At 48.4% G+C, this 27,400-nt stretch overlaps 1 protein-coding gene across 1 annotated transcript in view; it reads left to right on the forward strand.

Moving 5' to 3' along the window:
• The window catches only part of RILPL1 (Rab interacting lysosomal protein like 1), a 44,310-nt gene that overhangs the window by 3,197 nt on the left and 13,713 nt on the right, over positions 1–27,400 (forward strand). The window contains exons 2-4 of the mRNA XM_068563836.1: positions 4,753–4,903; positions 19,551–19,669; positions 20,335–20,556. Of these exons, the coding sequence (XP_068419937.1) occupies positions 4,753–4,903; positions 19,551–19,669; positions 20,335–20,556 (492 nt within the window). The remainder of the gene's footprint in view (positions 1–4,752; positions 4,904–19,550; positions 19,670–20,334; positions 20,557–27,400) is intronic.

The raw sequence follows: 27,400 nt of genomic DNA on the forward strand, positions 1-27,400 counted from the left end.
AAAAGATCCCCGGACTCAGTTCTGTTCATCACTCAGACCTAGGCCACAGTCTTATCATGTTCTACCTGGTTACTCCATCTGCAGCCCTGTTGACCGACCGCAGCTTGCAAAGTGCCCGTCGAGGTGACTTGGGTGATGCAAAGGAAAGGAAAGCCAGGTCCTCATCTCAGGCAGTGGGCAGGTAACAGGGAAGACAGGAAAAACACGCGAAGAGACTTTAGAAAGCAGTGGCTGTGCAGATACAGGTGCCTATAATATAAACAGCATACGTTGTTCATTTATTCATTCAACAGATATATTTATTTAGTACCTACTAAGTGCCAGGCACTGTTCTGGGCGACAGTGGTGACCACAACAGGTGAGGTCTTTGCCCTCAAGGACCTGACTTTCTAGTGCAGTGCTGTCCCATAGATATATAATGTGGCATGTCACATTGATAGAAAGACACAGATGAGGTTAATTTTTATTTTTTTTGGCCACACCAGGGACTGAACCCGGGCCCTTGGCAGTGAAAGCGCAGAGTCCTAACCACTGGACTGCCAGGGAATTCCCCAGATGAGGTTAATTTTAATAACATGTCTTATCAAACCCAGTCGTTCCAAAATATTATTTCAACATGTAATCAATGTAAAAAATTATTTTTATTGAGATATAATTGACATATAACATCGTATTCGTTTTAGGCTTACAACATTATGATACGACGTATGTACATATTGCAAAATGATTACCACATAAGTTTAGTTAACGTCCATCGCCACACATAGTTACAAAAAAATTATTAATAAGGTATTTTGCATTCTTTTTTTCCTATTATGTCTTTTGAAATTCAGTGAGTGTTTAACCCTCACTGCATGTTTCAATTCAGACCAGCGGCATTTCAAGTGCTCAGCAGACACATGTGGCTAGTGGCTACTCTAATGGAATGGTGTGATTCTAGTGTGAGGAGATAGATTTTTTTTAACTTTTAAAAAATTTCAGCTTATGATAAGTACCATGAAGAAGATAAAACAGGGAAATATAAAAGAGACTGGCCAGGGATGGTGTCTAGTTGATGGGGCAGTCAGGAAGGCTTCCCTGAGGAGGTGGCATCTGAGCTGAGATCTGAATGAAGTGTAGGTGCCAGCCATAGAGAGATCTGGGGGAGGGGCATACTAGGCAGGAGGTGCAGCAAGTGCAAATGCCCTGAGGTAGGAGTGAGCTTGGTGTGTGCAAGGAACGCAAAGAAGGCTGGTGTGACAAGAGCAGAGCGAGTGAGGAAGAGGGGTAGGAGATGAGGTCAGGGAGGTACAGGGGTCTGTTAATGCTGGGCCTCACAGGCCAGCGTAAGGAGTTTGAAGACAGTGCTGAGAGGAGGCTAACGAGGTGATCAGTCAGGGACCACTTCCTGGAAGAGCCTTTTTAGCTGGTTTCGAGGCAAGATCGAATTCTCCGTGGTCAGCTCAGAGGCAAGAACCAGCTCCCCCAGCATCAACTTTAGTTCACTGAGAGAAGAAAAAAAAGAACTGAGGATTTAAGTCTGTATTCATCTGTTGCTGCTATAACTAATTACCACAAACTTACTGACTCAAAATCACACAAATTTATTATCACATTGGATAATATGATATTATGAATAATATCAGTATGGGTAGTACTGGATAAAATTCTGGAGGTCAAAAGTCAGAAGTGAGTCTCACTTTGGTTAAAATCGGGTGTCAGGAAATTCATTCCTGCGGGCACCTTTAGGGGAGAATCCATTTCCTTGCCTTTTGCAGCTCCTGGGAGCCACCTGTATCCTTTGACTTGTGACCACTTCCTCCATCTTCAAAGTCATCAGCGTAGCATCTTCAAATCTCTAACTCTGATCTCTGCTTCGCGACCGGGGAGCCAACCCTCGCCCCCTGCAGTGGAAGCACAGAGTCTTAACCACTGGACCGCCAGGGAAGTCCCCACGTGGTCTCTGATTCTGCCCTTCCTGCCTCCTTTCAGTTTTAAGGACCCTTGTGATTACATGGGGTCCACCTGGATAACCCAGGAGCATCTCCCCATCTCAGGGTCCTTAACTGAATCACATCTGCAAAATCCCTTTTGCCGTGTAAATTCGCATATTCTCAGGTTCCAGGGATTAGGATGTGGACCTCTCTGGGGGCCGTTGTTCCGCCTACCCCAGCCAGTTATACTTGAGATGGCACTGGGGCCCTCTGTGTGCTCAGCCTGTGTCAGGTGGGAGCAGAGAGGACCAGGGCAGGAGGAGCCTGATTCTGCTTCCAGCCCACACCTGCCTGTGGGAAGGTCCCATGGCCACTCCATCATTCCACCACCACTTCGCCCTCTGGCCCCACCCTTCCCCTCCCCTGGTGACCCTGAAGCAGCTGTGCGAATACTTAGTTATTACCTCTCGTTTCCCCAGTGCAACAGGCTTCCTGACAAAGGAGATGGGATTTAGGAACTTATTTAAAAGATGAAAGGAGGCGATGCTGACATCCGGCCACCTGGGCCGGCTTGGGATGGGCTGTAGGAGGACCAGAAATCAGCAGACATATGTTTAGCACTTTCTGGGTACTGGGCCCTATTCCAAACATCTACATATATTAACCATTTACTCCTCATGACACCCCCGGGGGTAGATATAACACTGTATTTCTCATTTCCAAGGCACCCTAAGGTTGAATAACTTGTCCAAGATCAGCTAGTACATGGCAGAAACAGAATTCAGACTCAGGTCAACAGGCTCCAGTATCCATGCTTTAAACCAGCATTCTATACAGTTTATGATTTTACAAAATACCTCTTTTTTTTTTTTTTTTGGTAACAGCTTTACTGAATATAATTCACATACCATACAATTCACCCATTCAAAGCATACAATTCAATGGTTTTTAGTTTATTCACAGAGCTGTGCAACCATTACTACAATCAATTTTAGAACATTTTCATTGCTCCGAAAAGAAAACACAGACTCATTAACAGTCATTCCTCACTCCCTGCCAACCCTTCTGCCCCTGGAAAGCTGCCAGTATGCTTTCTGTATCTGTGGATTTACCTATTGTGGACATTTCCCATCAACAGAGTCAAACACTGTGTGACCTTTTGTGACCAGCTGCTTTTGCCCAGCATCATGTTTTCAAGGTTCATCCAAATTGTAGCATATGTCAGTATTTCATCCCTTTTTGCCTGAATCATATTCCAGATACACCACATTTTATTCACCTTTTCATCAATTGATGGACATTTGGGTGGTTTCTACCTTTTGGCGATTATGAATAGTGCTGCTATGAACATTCATGTACCTGTTTTTGTGTGGACACATGTTTTCATTTCTCAGACCCTACAAGTGGAATTGGTGGGTCATATGGTAACTATGTTTAACTTATTGAGGAACTGCCAGACTGTTTTCCACAGTGGCTGCACCATTTTACATTCTTACCAGCAATGCAGGAGCTTTCCAATTTCTTCACATCCTTGCCAACACTTGTTATTATGTGTTTCTCTGATTACAGCCATCCACAAAATAATTTTTATAGACATCTTGTTTATCTTCACATTCAACCCTGTGAGCCTTTATTTTTTTATTTTATTTTTTTACTGAAATACAGTTGACACAATATTATATTAGCCTCAGGTGTGCTATACAGTGATTTAACATTTGCATACATTATGAAATGATCACCAAGATAAGTCTAGTAACCATCTGTCCCCATACAAAGTTATTACAATACTACTGACCACATTCCTTATGCCGTATATTACATCCCTGTGGCTTATTTATTTTGTAACTGGAGGTTTGTACCTCTTAATCCCTTTCACCTATTTCACTCCCCCTCCAGCGCCTCCCCTCTGGCAACCACCTGTTTGTTCTCTGTATCTAAGAATGTTTTCATTTTGTTTTGTTTGGTTTGTTATTTAGATTCCACAAATAAGTGAGATCATATAGTATTTGTCTTTCTCTGTCTGACTTATTCCACTTAGCATAATACTCTCTAGGTCCATACATGTTGTTACAAATGGCAAGATTTCATTCTTTCTTACGGCTGAGTAGTATTCCATTGTATATATGTACCACATCTTCTTTATCCATTTGTCTATTGATGGACACTTAGGTCGCTTCAATGTCTTGACTATTGTAAGTAATGAATGCTACTGTAAACATAGGGGTGCATGTATCTTTTCAAATTAGTGTTTTTGTTTTCTTCACTGTGAGCTTTTATAGTAGGGCTCCCCAACTAAGGGAAACAGCCTCAGATTTGTAAAGTGAGTCGCCCAGGTCTGCTTGAAGAGACACCTGTTTCAGATATACAGGGAGCTCCGGGGCCAGGTGGTATCCCTGGGATCTTTGCAACCTCTTTCTCCCTTGGAGAGAGGTTTGTCTTGATGGAGGGTCTGTCCGAAGATCAGGGACATGACCTCCCTAAAGAGATTGGTATGTTTGGGTCCCTGTAGCCTTGGGCTGCCCTTCCACCCTCTCTCTCCTGTGTAGATAGTTAGAAGGTACAGTTCCAATGCCGTTGTTGTCTTCAGGGCAGTTCTAACTTGGCCAGGTCCTAACGGCATAAATGCAGGCCTTGCCCAGAGGAAGGACGCCTTCTGTTTTTTGTAAAGTTGCCATGTGGGCTAGTGATGGCCTGATCTGCTCACCTGCCGAGGCCTGGTTCTCATGGAGAAGGGAACAACCCAAAGCCCCAGCAAGCCTGAGCTGCTCCCGAGGGTCGGGGGGGTGAGGCTGCCGCCCTGGGCAGGCTGTGACCCCACTCCGGCCCCTCACCCCCGCAGGAGCTGGAGCTGGTGGAGGACGTGTGGCGAGGGGAAGCGCAAGACCTCCTTTCCCAGATCGCCCAGCTGCAAGAGGAGAACAAGCAGCTTATGACCAACCTCTCCCACAAGGACGTCAGCTTCTCCGAGGAGGAGTTCCAGAAGCACGAAGGTAAGAGGAGGGGCCAGCGTGGGGGGTGAGGGGAAGGCTCTTCCCACTGCCATCACCGGCATCACCAGTGACAGTCAGGAGAGTGGTCCCCAAGCAATGGTGTCTCATGTCATGGGGATTCTCACCATCACTCTGCCTGAGAGACGTTGCGTAGCCTGGTTTACAGGTGAGGAAACCGAGAGGTTCATTTGACGAATTGTTAGCGAGTCCTCACTTTTCCAGCCTCTTCTCTAGGCACTGGGTGTACACATTGGGCAAGACAAAGCCCCTGCCCTCGTGAAGCTTATGTTCTAGTGCGGAGGAGGTAGGTGATAACTATGTAAACAAACAGATGACACAGTTCCAGATTCTGACCAGGGTTATGGAAGAACTAAAATCTGGGGGAGATATGATAGAGGTGACTTGGTGGGGTGCTTCTTTGGATATGGTGATCAAGGAGGGCCTCTCTGATGAGGTGACATTTGAGCCCTAATGAAGTCATGGAGTGAGCCATGCAAATATCTTGGGGGGAAAGCAGGTGCAAAGGCCCTGGGGCATGACTGTTTATGGAAACCAAGGAGACCAGTGTCACAAAAGATGATCAAGGCCAAGGGTGGTTAAAGATGAGGTCAGTGGGGTCAGCAGGGGTCAGATCACATAGCCCCTTAGAGGCCAAGGTTTGGATTTTATTCTAAGTGTGCTGGGAAGAAATTTGAGGTGCTTGTCACGGGTACACATTTAACAATGAGCAACCCAGGGTGGCCACCCAGATCTGAATGGTGCTGGAGCCCCCCAGCTGTCATTCATCCTACGAACAGTCATCTAGAACCTTGACTCCAGGCCTTCTGCTGGTGCTGGAGAAGCAAAGACAGACAGAGGGGTTTGGTCTGGGCCCCCATGGGCTGCATCAGCTGTGGGCCCCCCAGCAGCCTCCTTCTCATTCAGAGGCTGGCTCTGATCACAAGGAACCTCAGGCCCAACTCTTTAGTCTGGGTAAACTTCCTGGGTCCCTATATAAGCCCCCTCCTCCCGTTTGTTGGGAAGGGGGTGGACTTCCATGGGGGCCTGAAGTTCAGACCTCGTGTTTACCACTCTGTGAGAATAAAGTAGCACACTGTATAAGGACCGTAGGGACCAAGGAAAAAGGAAATGTTTGATCCGGGTGCTGGCATCCTCTTTTCCTTGGGTTTCCTTTGTTGAGATGTGAGTCGTGCGGTGAAAACAAAAGTCTTAGTGGTGATAAGTGTTGGTGCTAGAGCCAGACTGCCCAGTGTGAATCCTAACCCAATACTTACTGGCTGAGTGACCTTGATCAAGTCACTTGACCTTGGTGTGCCTTAAGTGCCCCGTGTAGAAATGGGGGAAATAACCATATCTCCCTCATAAAGTTGTTGTGAGGATTAAATGAATTAATACGTGTAAACTGAATAGTACCTGGTGCCCACACTCAGCAAGTGTTAACTGTTGTTACTGTGAGCCATTGTTATCGAATCCAATCTCCTTTTTGAGAAGAGGAGGAAAACAGGCTGAGAGGGTGCATCCTTCCTCTCTATGGCTTAGTAACACTCCGTTGTCTGTTTGGACCACGTTTCATTTATCTATTCATCCACCAATGGACGCTGAGTTGTTTCCAACTTTTGGCTATTGTGAAGAGTGCTGCTGTGAAGGTTCTGGCACCTTCATGTTTTTGTGTGGACATTTGTTTTCGGTGCTTTGAGGTATATACCTCAGCATGGAATTGCTGAGTCCTGTGGTAACTGTGTTGAACTTAGTGAGGTGCCCACAGCCATCTTTTGTTTTTTTTGTTTTTGTTGTTTTTTAAATGTTAGTCGTCTCCCTAATTAATATCATTTGGAATTCTACCTTATGGTCTGGTGGTTTTTATTTTATTTTGTTTATTTATTTATTAATATTTATTATTTATTTGGTTGTGCTGGGTCTTAGTTGCGGCTTGCCGGCTCCTTAGTTGTGGCATGCGAACTCTTAGTTGTGGCACACATGTGGGATCTAGTTCCCTGACCAGAGATCGAACCCGGGCCCCGTGCATTGGGAGCATGGAGTCTTATCCACTGCACCACCAGGGATGTCCCCATAGCCATCTTTTGGTCTGTGACATTTCTGCAGGGCACCCAGAGGCCTCCAGGGGTGACCTTGGAACTCCCCCTGCCTACCCCAGTGACTCCCTGGAGGCCGCAGGTCCCCCAGGCACGGGCCCGAACACCCTAAGCTGCTTCCTCAGCGCTCGGTTGCATGTGTGTGCACACGGCACCCCCCGTGTGGGAGAGCTTGGCCTCGGCTCTCTGCATCCCTGCTGGGCTCTTCATCAGACAGCCCACACAGGTGCCATCTGAGACGCAGTTAATTGGCATCTCGCGTGGGTCCAGCTCCCGGGGGTGAGCTCGGGGAGGCTCCAGTGTTCAGCTCGACAGCAGCCCTCACCCAAGTGGAGAAACTGGGCAGGTGCCAGGCATGCCTTTCACAGTTATTTTTATTTTGCCTGGGAAGCCATGGGAACACAATAAGGGCAAAAGCATGTCTTCCACCTGTGAGAGGAACAGACACTGGGCCGAGGGGTCCCTGGGAGGAGGTGCAGCCCATGAAGTTAGACTGTGTGTCTGGCACCACTTTAGGCAGTGGGGCAAGGCCTAGGGGCAAACAGGATTTAGGGGGTGAGTGGGCTGGGATGCCCGCTTAGAAGAGCCAGCCCTGCCCGGAACAGTGCTGCTTTCCCAGCTATTAATACTGGGCACTGAGACGTAGAGAACAAACGTATGGCTACCAAGGGGGGAAAGGGAGAGTAGGATGAATTGGGAGAATGGGATTGACACATATACACTACTATGTATAAAATAGATAACTAATGAGAACCTACTGTATAGCACAGGGAACTCTACTCAATGCTCTGTGGTGACCTAAAAGGGAAGGAAATCCAAAAAAGAGGGGATATATGTGTACGTATAGCTGATTCACTTTGCTGTACAGCAGAAACTAACACAACAGTGTAAAGCAACTATACTCCAATAAAAATTAATTAAAAAAAAAAAGAAAAAAGTACTGGGCAGTGCGCTCAGAGCACCTGCCAGTCTCCTGTCTCCCACTCCCTGGAAGTCTCCAGATTAAAAAGCACTTCCCTACTTCTTGTATTTGGAAATCGTCTTGTCAGCACTTGGAAACTACTAGTTAGCACATGCGGAGATGAATTACAGATATGGAAGCAATTGGACTGGGGGCATGGGGGTGCAGAGATACACTCAAGCGTCTGGAAAAAAAATTCCTGGGCTCTGGACAAACAACTCTGTCACCAGGAGAGGATGAAAACTGACCACATATCCATTTTCTGAAGGGCAGCTGAGAACAGCACTGTCCAAAAAAAATGTAAGGCAATACACTGGTTGCTCTTCCGGTTGTGTACATCTTTTGCCTTTTACCAAAAAATGTAAGGCAAGCCACAGATATGATTATGATTTTTCTAGGTGTGGCATTAAAAGAAAGTAAAAAGGACAGGTGAAAGTAATTTCATTAATTTTTTTTTCTTGAGAATAGGTTTACTTATTTATTTATTTATTTATTTATTTATTTACTTTTGGCTGTGTTGGGTCTTCGTTTCTGTGCGAGGGCTTTCTCTATTTGCGGCAAGTGGGGGCCACTCTTCATCGCGGTGCGTGGGCCTCTCATTATCGCGGCCTCTCTTGTTGCGGAGCACAGGCTCCAGACATGCAGGCTCAGTAATTGTGGCTCACGGGCCCAGTTGCTCCGCAGCATGTGGGATCTTCCCAGACCAGGGCTCGAACCCGTGTCCCCTGCATTGGCAGGCAGATTCTTAACCACTGCGCCACCAGGGAAGTCCCCTCATTAATATTTTTATTTAACCCGGTAGATCCAAGATATCATCCTTCAACATGTAATCAATTTAAAAATTATCAGTAGGGGGGAATTTCCTGGTGGTCTAGTGATTAAGACTCTGTGCTTTCATTGCTGAGGGCCTGGGTTCAATCCCTGGTCAGGGAACTAAGATCCTGCAAGCCGCATGGTGCAGCCGAAAAAAATAAATAAAAATTTTAAAAATTTAAAATAAAAATTATCAGTAGGGTATTTTGCATTTTTTTCATATTAAGTCTTTGAAATCTGGTGGGTCATTCATTTATATATAATATAATATATATATGTATGTTTTACTGTGGTAACATACACATAAAATTTCTCATCTTAAGCTGGGACAAAGTGAGAGAGTGGCATGGACATATATACACTACCAAACGTAAAATAGATAGCTAGTGGGAAGCAGCCGCATAGCACAGGGAGATCAGCTCGGTGCTTTGTGACCACCTAGAGGGGTGGGATAGGGAGGGTGGGAGGGAGGGAGATGCAAGAGGGAAGAGATATGGGAACATATGTATATGTATAACTGATTCACTTTGTTATAAAGCAGAAACTAACACACCATTGTAAAGCAATTGTACTCTAATAAAGAGGTTAAAAAAAAAAATTTCTCATCTTAACCATTTCTAAGTGTATAGTTTAGCAGCGTTAAGAACGTTCACATTGTTGTACAACCAGACTCCGGAACTCTTTTCATCTTGCAAATGTAAACCTCTGTCCCCATTAAACAATAACTCTCCATTTCTCCCTCCCCCAGCCCCTGGCAACCGGCATTCTACTTTCTGTCTCTATAACTTTGACTACTCCAGGTACCTCACATAAGTGGAATCATACAATATTTGTCTTTTTGTGACTGGTTTATTTCACTGAGCATAATGTCCTTGAGTTTCATCCATGTTGTAGTTGTGTCAGAATTTCCTTCCTTTTTAAGGCAGAGTAATATCCCATTGTATGGATAGACCACATTTTGTTGATCTACCCATCTGTTGATGGCTTATGTGTAGTTTACATTTTCAGCACATGTCCATTTGGACGTGCCCTATCTCAGGTGCTCCGTTGCCACTAGTGGCTGCTGAGTTGGACACACAGAGCTAGAATATTCTTGGAGATGTGCCCGGGTAGAGCAGTCCATTATAAGGGGAATGGGCTGTGGAGTGAGGTGGACCTGAGTTTAAATCTCAGACCCAGGGCTTCCCTGGTGGCGCAGTGGTTGAGAGTCTGCCTGCCAATGCAGGGGACACGGGTTCGAGCCCTGGTCTGGGAAGATCCCACATGCAGCGGAGCAACTAGGCCCGTGAGCCACAACTACTGAGCCTGCGCGTCTGGAGCCTGTGCGTCGCAACAAGAGAGGCTGCGATAGTGAGAGGCCCGCGCACCGCGATGAAGAGTGGCCCCCGCTTGCCGCAACTAGAGAAAGCCCTCGCACAGAAATGAAGACCCAACACAGCCAAAAATAAATAAATAAATTAATTAATTTAAAAAAAAAAACTCAGACCCACTCTTACCAATGCATCACCTTGTTCCCATCCTCAGGTTCCTCACCTGTAAGGTGGGTGTGGCAACTCCTGACGCCCAGGACTGTTGAGAAAAATATATACAGCATCAAACGCAGAACTAGTCAATAAAAGATAGCCCTGAGGGCAATTATGTCGCTTTTGTCCTACCAGTTGAACCTTTTGTGGGACCCGAGAGTGGCCGATATGAATTTCAGCTCAATAGAAATCGTCTGTGCACCTTCTATATAGGACTTTCTCCGTATGCTTGCTGTATTAGTTTTCTGGGGCCACTGTAACAAATGACCACAAACTGGGAGGCTTCAAACAAAGAAATGTATTCTCTCACGGATCTGGAGGCCAGGGGTCCAAAATCAAGGTGTCAGCAGGGCTGTGCGCCTTCCAAAGGTTCTAGGGGAAGAAGCTCCCTGCCTGTTCCAGGTGGCAGCTCTTGGCTTGTGGCTGCATCACTCCAGGCTCTGCCTCTGTTGTCACGTGGCCTCCTCTGTGTGTCTGTGTGTCTGACTCTCCCTCTCCTTTCTCTTATAAGGACCCAGTCATTGGATTTAGGGCGCACCCTCAGTTAGCCTGACCTCCCCTTAACTTAATTACATCTGCAAAGACCTATTTTCAAGTAAGGTCACATTCTGAGGTTCCAGGTGGATGTGAAGTTTGAGGGGACATTATTCTCTCCAGTACACTTGCTGATAACATAAGGAGCTTGGGCTGTGAGACTTTGAGAAGCAGTAGAGTGGTCGCAAGAGTGTGGATTCTGGGGACTTCCCTGGTGGCGCAGTGGTTAAGACTCCTCGCTCCCGATACAGGGGGCCCAGGTTTGATCCCTGGTCAGGGAACTAGAGCCCACATGCTGCAACTAAGGCCCAGCACAACCAAATAAATAAATAAATATTTTTTTAAAAGTACTGTGAACAGGGGCTTCCCTGGTGGCTCAGTGGTTGAGAATCTGCCTGCCAATGCAGGGGACACGGGTTCGAGCCCTGGTCTGGGAAGATTCCACATGCTGCGGAGCAGCTGGGCCCGTGAGCCACAACTACTGAGCCTGCGCGTCTGGAGCCTGTGCTCCGCAACAAGAGAGGCCGCGGTAGTGAGAGGCCCGCGCACCGCGATGAAGAGTGGCCCCCGCTCGCCGCAACTAGAGAAAGCCCTCGCACAGAAACGAAGACCCAACACAGCCATAAATAAATAAATAAATAAATTAATTAAAAAAAAAAAAAAAAAAAGTACTGTGAACAAAAGATGGTCTGTCCATGTAATGGGATATCATTCAGCCATAAAGAGGAATAAAGCACTGATACACACCACAACGTGAAAGAAAAAAAAAAAAAAGTGTAGATCCTGGAGCCAGACTGCCGGAGCTTGAATCCTGGTATTAGCTGTGTGACTACTGTAAAAGTTAACAAGCTACTGTGCACCTCAGGTTCATCGGCTCTACAAGGCGGGCAGCAGGGGTCCTACTTCATAAAGTATTCTGAGGATAAAATGAGTTAAGTTCTGTTTATATCAGTGTCTTCTAGAAGGAGACCTGAGGCGAGGATGTTCCTCTGCAGGTGATTTATTAAGGAAGCAGCCCTAGAAAAGACTGTTGGGGAAGTGGGGGGATCAGGACAGGGAAAGGAGGAAGCCCAATAAAGCCCATGCAGGGCAGCGAGCTCTGGAGTGTGAGTTACACCTCAGAGTTGCCCTGCCCTTAGGCACGGGGCCTGTGCTTTCTTACAGAGCCTGCCAGCCAGGGAGCCCAAGGTGCCTGGTCAGTAGCAGAAGCACACTGAAGAGAGGCGAGGGGTGAACACAGGGATCCGAGGGGGTCTGAGCACCACTTCATCCATGGTGAGCGCTGAGCCCAGTAGCTGGTGACAGCAGGTGCTTGATAAACATCACCATCCAGTATCAAAGGTGCTTTTCTGGCTCTGGGGGAGTGAACATGTGTGGGTCTGGTACTAAGAGACCCGGATTATGCTCCAAATGGCCACTAACTAGCAGATCTGGGGCAAGCGGCTCTATCTTCTCAGGGTGTTTTCTTCTTGTAGAGATTGAGGGGGACAGACAATATGGGTTTGTGGGTGTTGGTGGTTGTTTTGGTCTTTAACAATAGAAACTATTACATGTATTCATTCATGTTGTAAAAGTTGAAACAAAACTCAAGAAAAACATGAGAATTCCCTTTGCCTCCTTCTCACTCACCAGAGGGAAAGCCATCCCTTTCTATGCATTTACACACATATTCCATGTGCGTGTTTTTTTTAAATAAGAAAAAGCTCCTACAGTGCTGGCGTTGACATTGCAGGGAATGTGTTTTGTTTTTAAAATAAAAGGGATTATGCTGTATGGATTATCACTTGCCTTTTTTTTTAACAAATGAAAATTATGTATTTACTGTTTGGATTGCCCTTTTAGAAAAATTGACAAGCGAGTCACAGAACATAAAATTAACAGTTTTAAAGTGTACAATTCAGTAGCATTTAGTACATCATTTAATGTATTTATAATGTTGTGCCATCATCACCTCTATTTAGTTCCAAAACATTTTCACCACCCGCAAAGGAGACCCTGCACCCATAGCACTCACTCCCCAATCCCCCCTCCCCCCCGCCTCTGGTAACCTCTAGTCTATTTTCTGTCTCTATGGATTTGCCTGTTCTGGACACTTCATATAAATGGACTCATACAATATGTGGCCTTTTGTGTCTGGCTTCTTTCACTCAGCATCATGTTTTCAAGGTTCATCCACAATGTAGCCTGTGTCAGTGCTTCATTTCTTTTTACGGTTGAATAATATTCTGTCATTTGGATAGATCACATTTTTTTAATCCATACATCTGCTGATGGACATTTGAGTTACTTCCATCTTTTGGCCATTGTGAATAGTGCTGCTGTGACTTTGTCACTTGCCTTTTGCTTTTTTTTTTTTTAAAAGGTCAAGTTTTGTTTTTTTTTTTATAAATTTATTTATTTATTTGTTTATCTTTGGCTGCATTGGGTCTTCGTTGCTGCGCGCGGGCTTTCTCTAGTTGTGGCGAGCGGGGGCTACTCTTTGTTGCGGTGCGCGGGCTTCTCATTGCGGAGGCTTCTCTTGTTGCGGAGCACAGGCTCTAGGCGCACGGGCTTCAGTAGTTGTGGCATGCAGGCTCAGTAGTTGTGGCTCGCGGGCTCTAGAGCGCAGGCTCAGTAGTTGTGGCACACGGGCTTAGTTGCTCCGTGGCATGTGGGATCTTCCCGGACCAGGGATCGAACCCAGGTCCCCTGCATTGGCAGGCAGATTCTCAACCACTGAGCCACCAGGGAAGCCCTTGCCTTTTTCTTTTAACTGGCTACATAGTGTCCCATTGTGTGGAAAGTACTTGTTTAATCATTGCCTTGCTAGTGGATGTTTAGATCATTACCAGTTTTTACTACTACAAACTCGGGACCTGGGACTGACCTTGGACTTGCTTCTCTGTGCACTTGCCCAAATGTCTCTTTAATTTAGATCCCAGGATCCTGCATTGCTGGGGTGACTAAACAGTTGCTCAGAACTCTCCTGGCTTTTGTCTATGTCTGTGAGTCTATTAAAAACTCTTAACCTTTTAATTTTTCGAAGCACTTTCGTAACGACGCTTGGACTTAGCAGCAACCTTTGGAGCAGGGAAAACTGGTATTTCTATTCTATAGATAAAATAACAGCTAACACTTAGAGACTCTTACTCTGTGCCAGGCCTATTGTGAGCACTTCATGTAGATTAACATATGCAACCTCACAAGAGCCCCCCAGGTGGGGCCTCCACATGATCTCCATTTGCAAGTGAGAAAACAGGCACAAGGCACAAGTTCAGCTGCAAGGTAAGTGGCAAAGCCAGGAATGAGTCCGAGTAATCTAGCTCCAGACTCTAAGCTCTTGACCATTTGTTCTCTGGCTTCTTAGTCCTACAGCTACCAACACCCATGACGGATGGGGATTTCCCTGATGGTCCAATGGTTAGGATTCTGGGCTTTCACTGCCGTGACCCGGGTTCAATCCCTGGTCGGGGAACTGAGATCCTGCAAGCCGTGAGGTGCGGCCAAAAAAACCAGTTGCTTTCTTTGGGAATTCCCTGGCGGTCCAGTGTTTAGGACTCAGCACTTTCTCTGCGGTGGCCCGGGTCCAATCCCTGGTCGGGGAACTTGGATGTAGCTGGGTTCCAGATCCAGGTTTCCTTTCTCTGGGCTTATGCTCCCCTGCGCCCACCCACGTAGCTGTTCTGCTCACCTGATTTCTCCAGGAGTAGAATCTGCCCCCACCAAGAATTAAATTTAATGAGTTAGGCCCTTGATGCCCCTCCCTGGAGCCTTTGCAGGACAGGTGCTCAGAGAGCAGTGAATGCTTTTGTGCCTTTTTCACAGACTCTGCCTACGCCTGATTTCAGCCCTCCTCCTCCACACAGACACACAGACACACAGACACAAACACACACACTCACTCATGCACTGTGTCTAAGGAGCACTTTTTCGGGAGACGTTAGCAATGTACTCTTGTCACACTAGCCCAGGCCCAGGCCCTGCCTTGCAGCAGTGGCCCAGGAGTTTTGGGAGGGGGACACCTGGTGCCCGGGACCCCCAGATGGCCCTGTGTTTCCCCATTGCAAGTCTCGGGGCCCTTCAGCTCAGGAGTCCAGCTGAAGAGCATCCTTTGAGGAGCAAGGAGTGTCTGAAGAAATAACTGACTTTATAAACTCCAAGTGGAACGTGTAGCTGTTCTTTTTCATGGCTGTATAGTATTCCATTGCTTGTTAGTATCAAGGTTTATCTGTTCATTCTACTATTTCTTAAATATTTATTTTATTTATTTTCCTTATTTTTTTGGCTGCATTGGGTCTTAGTTGCAACACACCAGGGAAGCCCTTGGTTCCCTGATCTTTGTTGAGGCATGCGGGATCTTTCCTTACAGCGTGAGGTCTCTTCGTTGCAGTGCTTGGGCTTCTCTCTAGTTGTGGCGTTCGGGTTTTCTCTCTCTAGTTGTGGTGCAAGGGCTCCAGAGCGCGTGGGCTCTGTGGTTTGCAGCATGCGGGCTCAGTAGTTGGTGGTGCGTGGGCTTAGTTGCCCCGAGGCATGTGGGATCTTAGTTCCCCAGCCACGGGTTGAACCCATGTCCCCTGCATTGGAAGGTGGATTCTTTACCACTGGACCACCAGGGAAGTCCCTATTCGTTCTACTATTGATAAGCGTCTTGGCAGTTTCCAGTTTGGGGCTATGATGAATAAAGCTGCTGTGAACATTTTTGCACGTCTTGTGCTGTACAGATTGTCACTACTTTACTTACCAGTGTATCTGTCTTTTAAATAGCCACATAGTGTCTGATTTTCCTGCAGTTTATTGAACCATCCTTCTACTGGCGATCACGTGCACTGTGCATGGAGGCCTGCGGGGCTTATACCCAGGATCAGCTGCTGGTTCACAGAGGATGTGTAACAGCATTAGTAGGTGATGCCTAATGGTTTTCCCAAGTAGCAGCCACCCCCCAGCAGCTCAGACGAGCATTCCTGTTGCTCCGCCTTCTCTCCAGCACTTACATTGACAGTCCTTTTCATTTTAGTCATCCTGGTGAGGATGCTTGCCCCTTCTTTCCATCCCTGCCTCTCCACTCCTGCTTGGGCTGGCATCTCTGAGGGACTTTTGCAGCTTCTCTGCATCTCTCAGCCTCATAGCTTGGTATGAGGTCCAAGGAGGAAGCTGAGTGGTCTGAGGGGCAGGCCCCCCGGTAGGAAAAGATCCTATTTCATGGCCTTGTGTGATTTCCTAATGTACTTATTTTATATGTACAGCATTGTCAGAGAGGTGGAATAGAGAAAAACATCATGGGACTTTTCCCTGGTGGTCCAGTGGTTAAGACTCTGTGCTTCCACTGCAGGGGGCACGGGTTCGATCCCTGGGCAGGGAACTAAGATCCTGCATGCCGAGTGGCATGGCCAAAAATTTAAAAAAAAAAAGAAAGAAAGAAAGAAAAGAAAAACATCAGCATGTCCCCACTTTGCAGGTGAGGAAATGGAGGTTCAGAGAGGTTAATGTCACTTCAAAAGTCAGAAGCCATATGCTGTGATGGAACCCAGGCATTCAAGGTCAACTTTATTGCCTCCAGGGCCTCCCAGTCACTCAGTTGACAGCTTTTCTCATCACAATTCCTTTCCTTCCAGCTTGTCTCATTTGCATACCAGGCACCCCTGCCCTCCTGTAAGTCTTTCCTCTATGGCTGTCCCTTCCTGGTCTCCTTGGCCTGACCCTCCAGCTCCGTGCAGGCTCTACGTGTTGAGATCCTGAGGTTCTTGTTGCCCCTTTAGAGGAAAATCCAGCCTCCTTACCTGGCCTCCGAGGCCCTGCATGGCCCAGCCTCACTCCCAGCTCAAGCCTGTATCACCCCCTCAGCCACTGTGCTTCGGCCACTGGCACTGCCCTCCAGCTCCTCAGATGCAAGGTCTCCTCCCATAGGGCCCCTGCCTGGGAACACTCATCCGCGTCACCTGGCTGCCCTTCCCCCCTTCCGGTCTCAGCATAAATGACCCTTGTCCAAGAGGCCTTCCTGCACCCACAGTCTACATTGGGTCTCCCTCATCATTCTTTCTCAGCCCCCGTTGAGTCTTTCACAGTACTTGTCATGGTCTGTGATGACACACACATCTGTCTAATGCCTGTAAGTTGGTGAGAGCAGAATTGTACCACACTTATTTGCCATCATGACCCTAGCGATTAGCTCAGTGTCAGGTATACAGCAGGTGCTCGATAAATACTTGAGGAATGAATGTCGAATGTGTATGCACAGTAAAATGTGAGTACTCCCAGCAGGTGGCCCTGTCTGGAACGAAGTATGGGCTGGAGTCTGCCCCGTGGTGACGCATTCTGGTGACCTGCCAGGAGCCTCTGAGTCTTGTCCCCCAGTGGGGAGGCAGCATGGCATCATGGAGAGGACACAGGACTTGGAGTCAGAAAACTTGAGTTTGAGCCCCAGCTCCGCCAATGCCTAGCTGTGCGACTTTGAACAAGTCTGTCTCTGGGCCTCAGTTTTCCGTATCTGTAAAATTGGACTCATGTTAAAACGGCAACAACAATAATACCCATTTCCAGTGGTTGGGAATGAGAATGAAATAGGGTCGAGGGTGTAAAGCAGTTTATCCTTACTGGGCTTAGTAGGAGTGAGTTATACGTTGGGAACGTGGAGGGGAACTAGTCCCTCTTCCATCAGCCGGCCTGGGGCATCTACCACGTATGAAGCCCCAGACTACAGAGACGATTGAGACAGGATGGCTGCCTTCTGGGACCGTCCTGCCTTGTGCCTGTTACATAAAGTCTCCAGCTCATCAGGGGCAGGGTCTGGGTCTTCTCTGGGTTTGTAACCCCAGCAGCATCACACACTGTTCTAGACACGCACCATGAATGCTCTTTCATCGTGGTGACTGCCTGCTTGGGAATATCCAGGACATGAGGAGGGCGGCCAGCGGAAAAGCTTCAGATGGGATGGAGCAGCTTAGAGAAGGGAGTCCCATGGGGAGAATAGCTGAGGAATCACCCACATAGTGTCTTTTCCCCAGGGCCTGGTTGTCTAGCGGTATGTCCCCGAGTCCCATAGGGGAGGGAAATTGGAGAGGAACAATGGTTTCTCCCTTGTTAATCTGTGGTTGAGCCTGACCACCACTCTCCCCAGCTGTGGCCTCCTGGGGAGCAGGGATTAGCTCTCAGCCTCAGTGCCAATGAGAGGCTGAATAATGGGCCCCCTAAATATCAGGTTCTAATCCTTGGAACCTGTGGCTGTTACGTTATAATGGTAAAATCTTTACAGGTGTAATTTAGTCAGAATCTTCAGATGGGCATTTATCCTGTACTATTTGGGTGCACCCTAAATGCCATCACAAGTGTCCTTATAAAAAGGAGGCAGAGGACTTCCCTGGTGGTCCAGTGGTTAAGACTCCGTGCTCCCAATGCAGGGGGCATGGGTTCAATCCCTGGTCAGGGAAGTTCCACATGCCTCGCTGTGTGGCCAAAAAAAAAAAAAAAAAATTTTTAAAAAAAGGAGGCAGAGAGAGATTTGACACAGACAGAAGAGAAGGAGGCATGTGACCACAGAGGCAGAGACTGGAGTGATGGGACCCCAAGCCAAGGAATGCTGGCAGCCACCAGAAGCTGGAAGAGGCCAGGAACAAATTCTCCCCTAGAGTCTCCAGAGGGAGCGCAGATGTGGTGACATCTTGATATTGGACTGATATTTGATTTTTTTTTTTTTTTTTTTTTTTTTGCCCATGCTGCATGGCTTCCAGGATCTCAGTTCCCCAACCAGGGATAGAGCCCAGACCACGGCAGTTAAAGCCCGGAATCCTAACCACTAGCCCAGCAGGGAACTCCCAATATTGGACTGATTTTAAACTTCTGCCTTCCAGAACTTTGAGAAAATAAATTTCTGATGCTCTTAGCTACCAAAATTTGTTGGTTATTTGTTACAGCAGCACATGAAACTAATACAGCATCCATCCTCACGTTCCTTAATTCACCAAAGCCCTGAGCAGACACCTACTGCGTGCCAGGCACTATACTAGTCCAGGGAATACACAGTGAATAGGTTAGACAAGGTCTTACCTCCTGGGCTGACAGTATACTTGGGGGATGAGGGGCAGGGAGAACAGACAACAAACAAGTAAGTAACAGACAACACCCCTTGAGCACCTGCTGTATACCAGGCTTCTTCTTCAATATTGGCTTCACGTGTATTAACAAGAGCAATCCTCGCAGCAGCCCTATGGGGTAGGTACTGTTATTCCCATTTTAGAGATGTGGAAACTGAGGCACAGGTTGGGTAGCCCAAAGCCACACAATTAATAAATGGGAGAACCAGTGTTTGATCTCCAGAGCCGACCCTCTGAATCACTATGCAGTATCATCTTTCATTAGATGAAAAGATGTACCAGACACTTAGCCACTGTAAAAAGTGAGGAGATGGATGGTGTGGGAGGAAGGGGCTACTTGGGTGGGGGCGGTGGTCAGGGAAGGAGAGGCCTCTGTGAGGAGGTGACTTTGAGCTGAGGCCTGAGAATCTAGGGAAGCCAGCCTGGGGGAGGTCGGTAGGAAGGGACTTGCGGGAGCTGGAAACAGCAAATGCCCTGCGGTGGGGATGAGCAGGGGAAGGATGGAGGGGCAGAAAGCAGGCGCTGGGGAGGGGCAGACGAGCAGAGATGAGTCCAGGAGGAGGTGGGGGGCAGGTTCATCTCGATGGGGAGCCGCCGGATGGTTTAAGCAGGGGAGGGAGGTGGACGCACCCACCGGTCCCTCTCACCCCACCCCAGGCATGTCGGAGCGGGAGCGACAGGTGATGAAGAAGCTGAAGGAGGTGGTGGACAAACAGCGCGACGAGATCCGCGCCAAGGATCGGGAGCTCGGGCTGAAGAACGAGGACGTCGAGGCTGTAAGTGCTGAGCCCCGGCCCTGTGTCCGCCGTCCCGGCCAGTGGGTACCAGCAAGAGACGGGATCCTCCCCTCAGGAAGCGCCCCTTCTCCCCGTCGGTCTCACTCTATGGGCTCCGTGGGGTGGGGATCCTGCTTACGGCTTGAGAGGCCCAGCCCTGAAACAGTTGCCGTGCGGAGGACCCTCGGCCGAGTCTTCACTGGAGCAGTAGGAGGGAACATGGCACTGCCCAGTGACCTGACTCTTTCCACACACTGAGGAGGTCCCAGGGCCTGGTCAGCCTCTGCTCTGACCCTGAGGCTTCCTCCAGCCCATCCCCCTCATGCCCCAGCATGGTCCAGGCTGCTCCGGGAACCTATACGGTGTCTCTGCCTAAATTAGAAAAAGTTGCCCCTTTCTCAAGGCATGTTACTTCCCTCTGTTGGGAAATTGTCATAATATACTAACAAGACACTTATCTTCCATCTCTCATAAAATTATCATAGTAAATGTACACATTGCCCATCTCTGGCATCAACAGAGTTTTAAGAACGTGAACAAATTTCAAACAAATCAAGGCATCTACAGTATGAATGGCACTCCTGTAGATGGTTTGCCCTTGTGCAGTACACAACATGATCTACTGGATGTGGCGGCCCCATCCAGTAGCCTTCCTCTCTCTACAGCTGCAGCAGCAGCAGACCCGGCTGATGAAGATCAACCACGACCTCCGGCACCGCGTCACAGTGGTGGAGGCCCAGGGGAAGGCCCTGATCGAACAGAAGGTAGAACTGGAGGCAGATCTGCAAACCAAGGAGCAGGAGATGGGCAGCCTGCGGGCGGAGCTCGGGAAGCTGAGAGAGAGGCTGCAGGGCGAGCTCAGCCAGAACGGAGAGGAGGAGCCTGTGGTGAGTGGGAAGCTGGCTTCTGCAGGCTGGCTCGAGGGGGCCAGGCTGCCTTGCTTTTTCCCCATTACACTTGAGAGAAACGGGAGGCCGAGGGAGGGCCAGCTGCTGGCTAGAAGACACACAGCTGGGCAGAGGCAGGGCTGGGCCTGGAAGCCAGGACTCCCAGCATTCTAGCCCAGGGTATCCAGCTCGGTGGTGGTTACTGGGCATCTGCCATTCATTCATTCAAATAATTATTGACTGTGTTGCAGGCATGGGAGATAAAATAGAGACCTGGTTCCTGTCCGCATGGAGCTTACAGCCAGTATGGGAGACAGACATTAGTCAGATAATCACATAATATACCATGTGACCCAGCAATTCCAATTCTAGGCATGTGCCCAAGAAAACTTAAAATATATGACCACATAAAAATGTGTACACAAATGTTCATAGCAACACTATTCCCAACAGCCAAAATGTGGAAACAATCTACATGTCCATCAACTGATGAATGGATAAACAAAATATGATCTATGCATACAGTGGAATATTATTCAGCCATAAAAAGGAATGGAATACTGAGACATGCTATAATTTGGATGAACCTCAAAAACATGCTAAGTGAAAGTAGCCAGACACAAAAGCCCCCATATTGTATGAGTCCATTTATTTGAAATGTCCAGAATAGACCAATCCATAGAGACAGAAAACAGATTGGTGGTTGCAGGGACTGGGGAAAGGGGAGGATGGGGAGTGACTTCTAGTGGGTACGGGGTTTCTTTCGGGGTGATGGAAATGTTCTGGAATTAGATAGTGATGATGGTTACGCAACTCTGAATGTACTAAAAATCTCTGAATTTCTTTAATTTTTTTTTTAACTTTTATTTATTTTTTGGCTGCGTTGTGTTGCTGCGCACGGGCTTTCTCTAGTTGTGGCGAGCGGGGGCTACTCTTCATTGTGGTGCGCGGGCTTCTCATTGCAGTGGCGTCTCTTGTTGCAGAGCACGGGCTCTAGGCGCGCGGGCTTCAGTAGATGTGGCACGTGGGCTCAGTAGTTGCAGCACGCGTGCTCTAGAGCACAAGCTCAGTAGATGTGGTACACGGGCTTAGTTGCTCCGTGGCAAGTGGGGTCTTCCCAGACCAGGGCTCGAACCCATGTCACGTACATTGGCAGGCGGATTCTTAATCACTGTGCCACCAGGGAAGTCCCTCTCTGAATTTTATACTTTAAAAGAGTGGATCTTGGGAATTCCCTGGTGGTCCAATGGTTAGGACTTCATGCTTCTACTGCAGGGGGCATGGGTTCAATCCCTGGTTGGGGAACTAAGATCCCACAAGCTGCGTGGCACGTCCAATGGAAAAAAAAAAAAAAAGAGTGGCTCTTATGGTAAGTGAATTATATCTTGATTTTTTTAAAAAAGGCGATTCATGCTAAAGGAGAGGGATGGTGCCAGAAGGTCGCATAACTGAGGGAGGGTCTGGAGTGCATAACTAACTGTGTGGACTCTAGAGCCAGTCTGCCTCGGTTCCTTACTGCCTCCGTGTCTTTGGATAAATTATTTAGCCTCTTTGCGCCTCAGTTTTCTCATCTCTAAAATGGGAATACTAATAACAATACTTACCCCCAGATTGGTGTTATGAGAATTAAATGAGTTAGTTCATTTAAAGTGTTAGCTGTTGTTATTATTACCATGATAGTCTGGAGGAGTCAAAAAGGCTTCTTCAAGGAGGTGATCAAAAGAATGAGTGAAAGTAAACTAGGTGAAGGGGGTGGCATGTGCAAAGGCCCTGAGGCAGGAGAAATTGCAGTGCAGTCAGGAAAGTATAAGAAGGCAAGGGTGCCTGTTGTGCAAGCTGACGATGAGGGAGAGGGTCTGAATAAGGTCAGAGAGGTCGGCAGGGGCCAGTGCTGCAGGCCAGGTAAGCTGCAGAGAGAAGTCTGCTTTTTTATCTGCAGGCACTGTGCTGAGTGCTGTGGAGGTTCAAGAAGCTTACAGCCCAGTGCAGGAGACAGACTTGGAGACCAGCAGCCACACTTAAGGTGGAAGGCGGTTGTCTTAGTGGTAAGAGGTTGTCTTAGTCTGGGTTCCCTTGAAGCAGAGCTTGAGAAAAGGACTCTGGGCAGGAGGTTAATTTGTGAGGTGATCCCAAAGACCAGAGAAGTGAGGAAAGGAGGAAAAGGGAATTTGAGGGTGTGTCATTGAGGTCACAGTAGAGCTTAGTCTTGCTGGGACCTCTGAGAAGCACCATAGAACACCTCCTGGAACTGTCTTTCTGGAGAAGAAAGGCTTAGAACAGTTATCCACAAATGCCTGTCCCCAATTAGCTAAGAGTGGCCCCCGGAGGTGTCATCTCCCCAGCACTCCTGGGCAGAACTTGTGGAGCAGATACTGGAGCAAAAATGGAAAGACATACAGTGTGTGCTTGAGGTGGGCCCCTGTCCACATGGATGGAACTGCACCACAGCTGCAGCAAAATCCAGGTGGGCCCAGGATGTGACACGGGGCACCAGAGGTGTCTCCCACGTAGATGTGCCCCCAGAATGTGCCAGGAACACAGAGATAGTGCTGTTAATCCTGATGGGGGTGGCGTGGAGTTTCACGGACCAGCTCTTGCTTCAGCTGGATGTCAGTGATAATAATGCTAAGATTTTGACAGGTAGGTGTAGAAGATGGATGTGCCATTTCAGAAAAGTATAATGAACCATTACAGGAAAGCTCAGGGCTTGCCATTTGTTCCAGCAAATATTTATTGACTGTTTCTGGTTTGCAGGCACTGTGCTGGTCTCTTGGGTTACAGGTGGGGGAGGTAAGACAGAGGAGCTTACCATCAGCTTGGCTCTAGTCCCAGCACAGTCATTAAGTGTCTTGTGAATTCAGGCCATACACTTCTAGGTTCTTGGAAGGACAAGAACCTCCGGGATACAGATAGGGAGGTAAGGGAGAGAAGTCTTAAAAGGGAGAGGTTAGAGTCTGCTTTTGGCTAAAAGTGACAGAAGCCTAAGTTAGAATGGTTTAAGGATTTTTTTTTTTTTAAAGGAATTTTCGGCTGAATAACTAAAAGCTTTGAGTTAAGGATGGCTTCAGGTATAGCTGGTTCCAGGTGTCCAAATGATGCTGTCACGAATTTGTTTCAGACCTTCTCTCAGCTTTGCTTTCCTCTGTGTTGATGTCATTCTTAAGCAGCCTCTTGCCATATAGTGGCCCCTGGTACTCCACCAGCTTTGCAACCCCAGCAGAAAGAAGTTGCTTCTTTCCCAGATTCTCAGCGAGAGTCTCAGGGAGCCTCTCATTAGTCCACCACTGAATCAGTCATTGTGGTCTGAGGTTAGAATATGCATGTTGTCCATTCCTGAGCCACATAGAGATGGCACCCATCTAAGCCACACTCACAGAGAGTGGGAAAGGGAAGTTTCTCCAGAGGAAAATTGCAATGACTCAGCCCGGAGTTGTGCGGGAATGGATACAGGCCAATCAGAGACAACAGATGTTAATCGTCAGTGCCGGAGAGTCGGGGCTGAGAATGCCACACGCAAAAAACGCTGAGCAGTGAGGGATGTGGATTCTTTCACAGGGTTTCTGCAGGGGAGTGACAGGATCAGCTCTGAGCTTATGGAGGACAGTTTGAACAAGGAGCTGGTGGCAGACATGGCTGTCGGGAGCCTTTTGCAATAGTCCCGGCAAGAAAGGTGAGGGCTGGACCAAATCTATAGCAGGGGGATGGAGAGGAGGAGCCAGTGGGCGAAGCTTGGGGCTGTCACACCCCCCCGCAACCTGCCCTGGGTACCCCTTCCAACCTCCTGAGCCCCACGAGAGCTCAGGCCTGTCTCCGGCTGGGCAGGTGGGGCCTGGTCCAAACCTGGGTCCTGAGGACATCACCCCAGCCACAAGACTCTGAGCCCCGCTCCAGGTCTCTTTAGGACAAGGACATTTCACACCATGGCACGGCTGCCGGTCGGTTGCAGTTTCCTTTCTGGCACCATGGGGGTGGGACAGAAACAGGGGAGTAAAATTCGGTAGCAGTTACGACTAACCCACTGAGCTTCTTTGCAGCGTCTGTTCCCAAACCCAGGGCGTCTTTGCAGAGTTTGACGCCATCCCTTGGAGCTGAGTGGCGTTCAGGATGCTTGTCACTCAAACAGGAAAACCGCAGGTAGTGGTGGCTTCGTCACCTGCTGCCATGTGACTTGGGGCCTGTCCACCTCTTTGATGGCCAGTTTCCTATCTGACAAATGAGGGACATGAACTTGACTTGATTCAGTCAGTCTAAAAGTTAGCGTGGCTGGGATAGAGGGCGGTGGGATCAGAGGAGGACACAGTGAATTCTGAGTGGAGAGGAGAGGGCAGTGCAGGTCTTCAGGGCTTTGAGATGGGTCTTGTGGGATGGGTAGGATGTCCAGGGGTGGAATGTGGGGCAGGCCATTCCAGGCAGGACGAACAGCATGATCCAGACTAGAGAACGTGCAGGGTGTGGCTGGGGTGGCCGTTAGTCCTGGCACCAGGTTGGTGAGGGAAGGTGGGAGCTATGGAGGGATCCAGAGCCGGGGAGGAGTCCATTCTTATCATTGCCTCTTGATTCATATGATTCTTTCTGAGATGCGTCACTATCATTTCAGTGTGACCTCCAGTAGGCAAGACTCTTTGTATATTTTTATAACATATTTATTGAGGTGGAATCTATTGAGATGTAATTCACAGACTATACAATCCAACCATTTAAAGTGTACAAGTCAGTGTTTTTTTGTTTGTTTGTTTGGTTGGTTTTCGTTTTGTTTAGTTTCTTCATTTTTTGGCCGCGCCGCATGGCCTGTGGGATCTCAGTTCCCTGATTGGGGATCGAACCCGCGCCCCCTGCATTAGAAGGGCGGAATCTTAACCGCTGGACCACCAGGGAAGTCCCCAAGTCAGTGGTTTTTAGTATATTCACTATATTGTGAGATCGTCACTACTATCTAGAGCTTTTCCATCACCCCAGAAAGCTATGCCGTACACATTAGCACTCACTCCCCATCTCTGTCTCCCCCCCAGCCCCTGGCAACCACTAATCTACTTCCTGTCTCTATGGATTTGCCTCTTTTGGACATTTCATTGAAATGGAATCATACAACATGTGATCCTGGCTGCCTTCTCACTCGGCAGTTCGTCCAGCTCCTCATATCTTAACTGACAGTTTTCCTGCTTTTGACAGTTCGACATATAAACCCTTAAGAAAATGAGGTTGGCTTCCTGTCTAAAGGACTTTATATAAAATCAATAAGAAAACTGTAAAGTTAGGCTTCCTGTCTAAAGGACTTTATATAAAATCAATAAGAAAACTGTAAAGTTAATAGTACCTCCTTGATGTCACTGTCTCTGCCTTACAAGTTCTGATTCTTAGTAAGTTAGGGTTTTGTGTTTTTTTTAAGTATACAGGGAAAGCAGATAGGGTCCTGATGGCTGGCCTGTGAAACAGGGTTTTCATGCTGAATTCATTCGCGGTAGCCTAGAGCTACCAAGAGTGACCAGAGCACAGTCATTCCCCATTGCTGGGCCAGGGGCTGCTCAGAAGTATGTTCAGTGGCCCTCAAGAGCACAGGAAGTGGCCTTGCTGTGCCCAGGCAGTCGAGAGTGTGCCCAGGAGGCCAGGCCTCAGGATGGAGAGCCCTGGTGGAGGGTGTCACCTCCCTAAGGCCTCTGGGCAGGCCCCATTGCTTGTCAGCCGGTCTCTGGGGCCTCCCCAGGGAGCACCTGGGGCCTCGGGCATCTCCCTCAGGCTGTGCCCAGAGATCCTCAGGGGACCAGCAGACAATCGGTGATAACCCGAGCCACCTCCGTGGTCCCTCGTGGCATAAGCCTAGCAGGCTCGCTGCTGATCAGCCCGACTGCCGTGTCGGGAAGAGCCTTGGCTGTGTCTCTTGAGGACTGGGCTGTATCAGTGCCTGTGTTGGTCTCCAGAAGAGCTGGAGCCCCAAGCTTACCCTCTTCTGCACTTCCAGGCAATGGTCCCAGAAGTCAGGACTTTTTTTGCAAACCAGTCTGGGAATCCCGCAAGCTATAAGGGAATCAGGTTGCTCCTCTGATAAAAGAGCTGTCCCTGGGACTTCCCTGGCGGTCCAGTGGTTAAGACTCCACGCTGCCAATGCAGGGGGCACAGGTTCGATTCCTGGTCAGGGAACTAAGATCCCACAAGCCGCTCGGCACGACCAAAAAAAAAAAGAGCTGTCCAGAGGAAAAGAACTCAGATTCTAAGGAAGCCCTTTGATGTCCTGGGTGATGACAACCCAAGGGAACTGCTGCGGCTTGAAAGCCTGTGTTCATAGGAATCCCCGGATGTCTGGGCGGGAAGGGCCCTTAGAAATATTACTGGGTTTTTTTGTTTTGTTTTGTTTTTTTGGTCCACGCTGCACGGCATGTGGGATCTTAGTTCCCCGACCAGGGATCGAACCTGCACCCCCTGCATTGGCAGCGCGGAGTCTTAACCACTGGACCGCCAGGGAAGTCCTTATTGGGTTTTTGAGGGCTAGATGGGGAAACGAGGGCCCAGGGAGGAGCAAGCAGCTTGCCCAAAGTCCCCTTGGAAAGTGAGGGGCGTGTGGACCCGTCAGCCAGCCCTTCCCAGAGAGGCCGAAAGTCAGGGGACTTGCCCAGTGAATGTCAGGGCCTGAGTTGTTTGGGGAGGGAGGGGCTGGAGGGAGTGTGTGAGCCTGAGATTAGAGTCTACAGCCACCAGCACCTATGGAGTCCACAGGCAGGGAAGGAAAAAGGGGAGGGCAGTGGGCAGCCATAGAAATAGCATGTAAAAGGGAGCAGCTGCTATGCAGTTACCAGCCCAGTGCTGCCATGTGGACCCAGTGTGACCCAGTCTTCCAATTTTTTTCCCAAAA

The sequence above is a fragment of the Eschrichtius robustus genome, chromosome 14 (assembly GCF_028021215.1).
Source record: "Eschrichtius robustus isolate mEscRob2 chromosome 14, mEscRob2.pri, whole genome shotgun sequence".
In the NCBI taxonomy this organism is placed as follows: Eukaryota; Metazoa; Chordata; class Mammalia; order Artiodactyla; family Eschrichtiidae; genus Eschrichtius; species Eschrichtius robustus.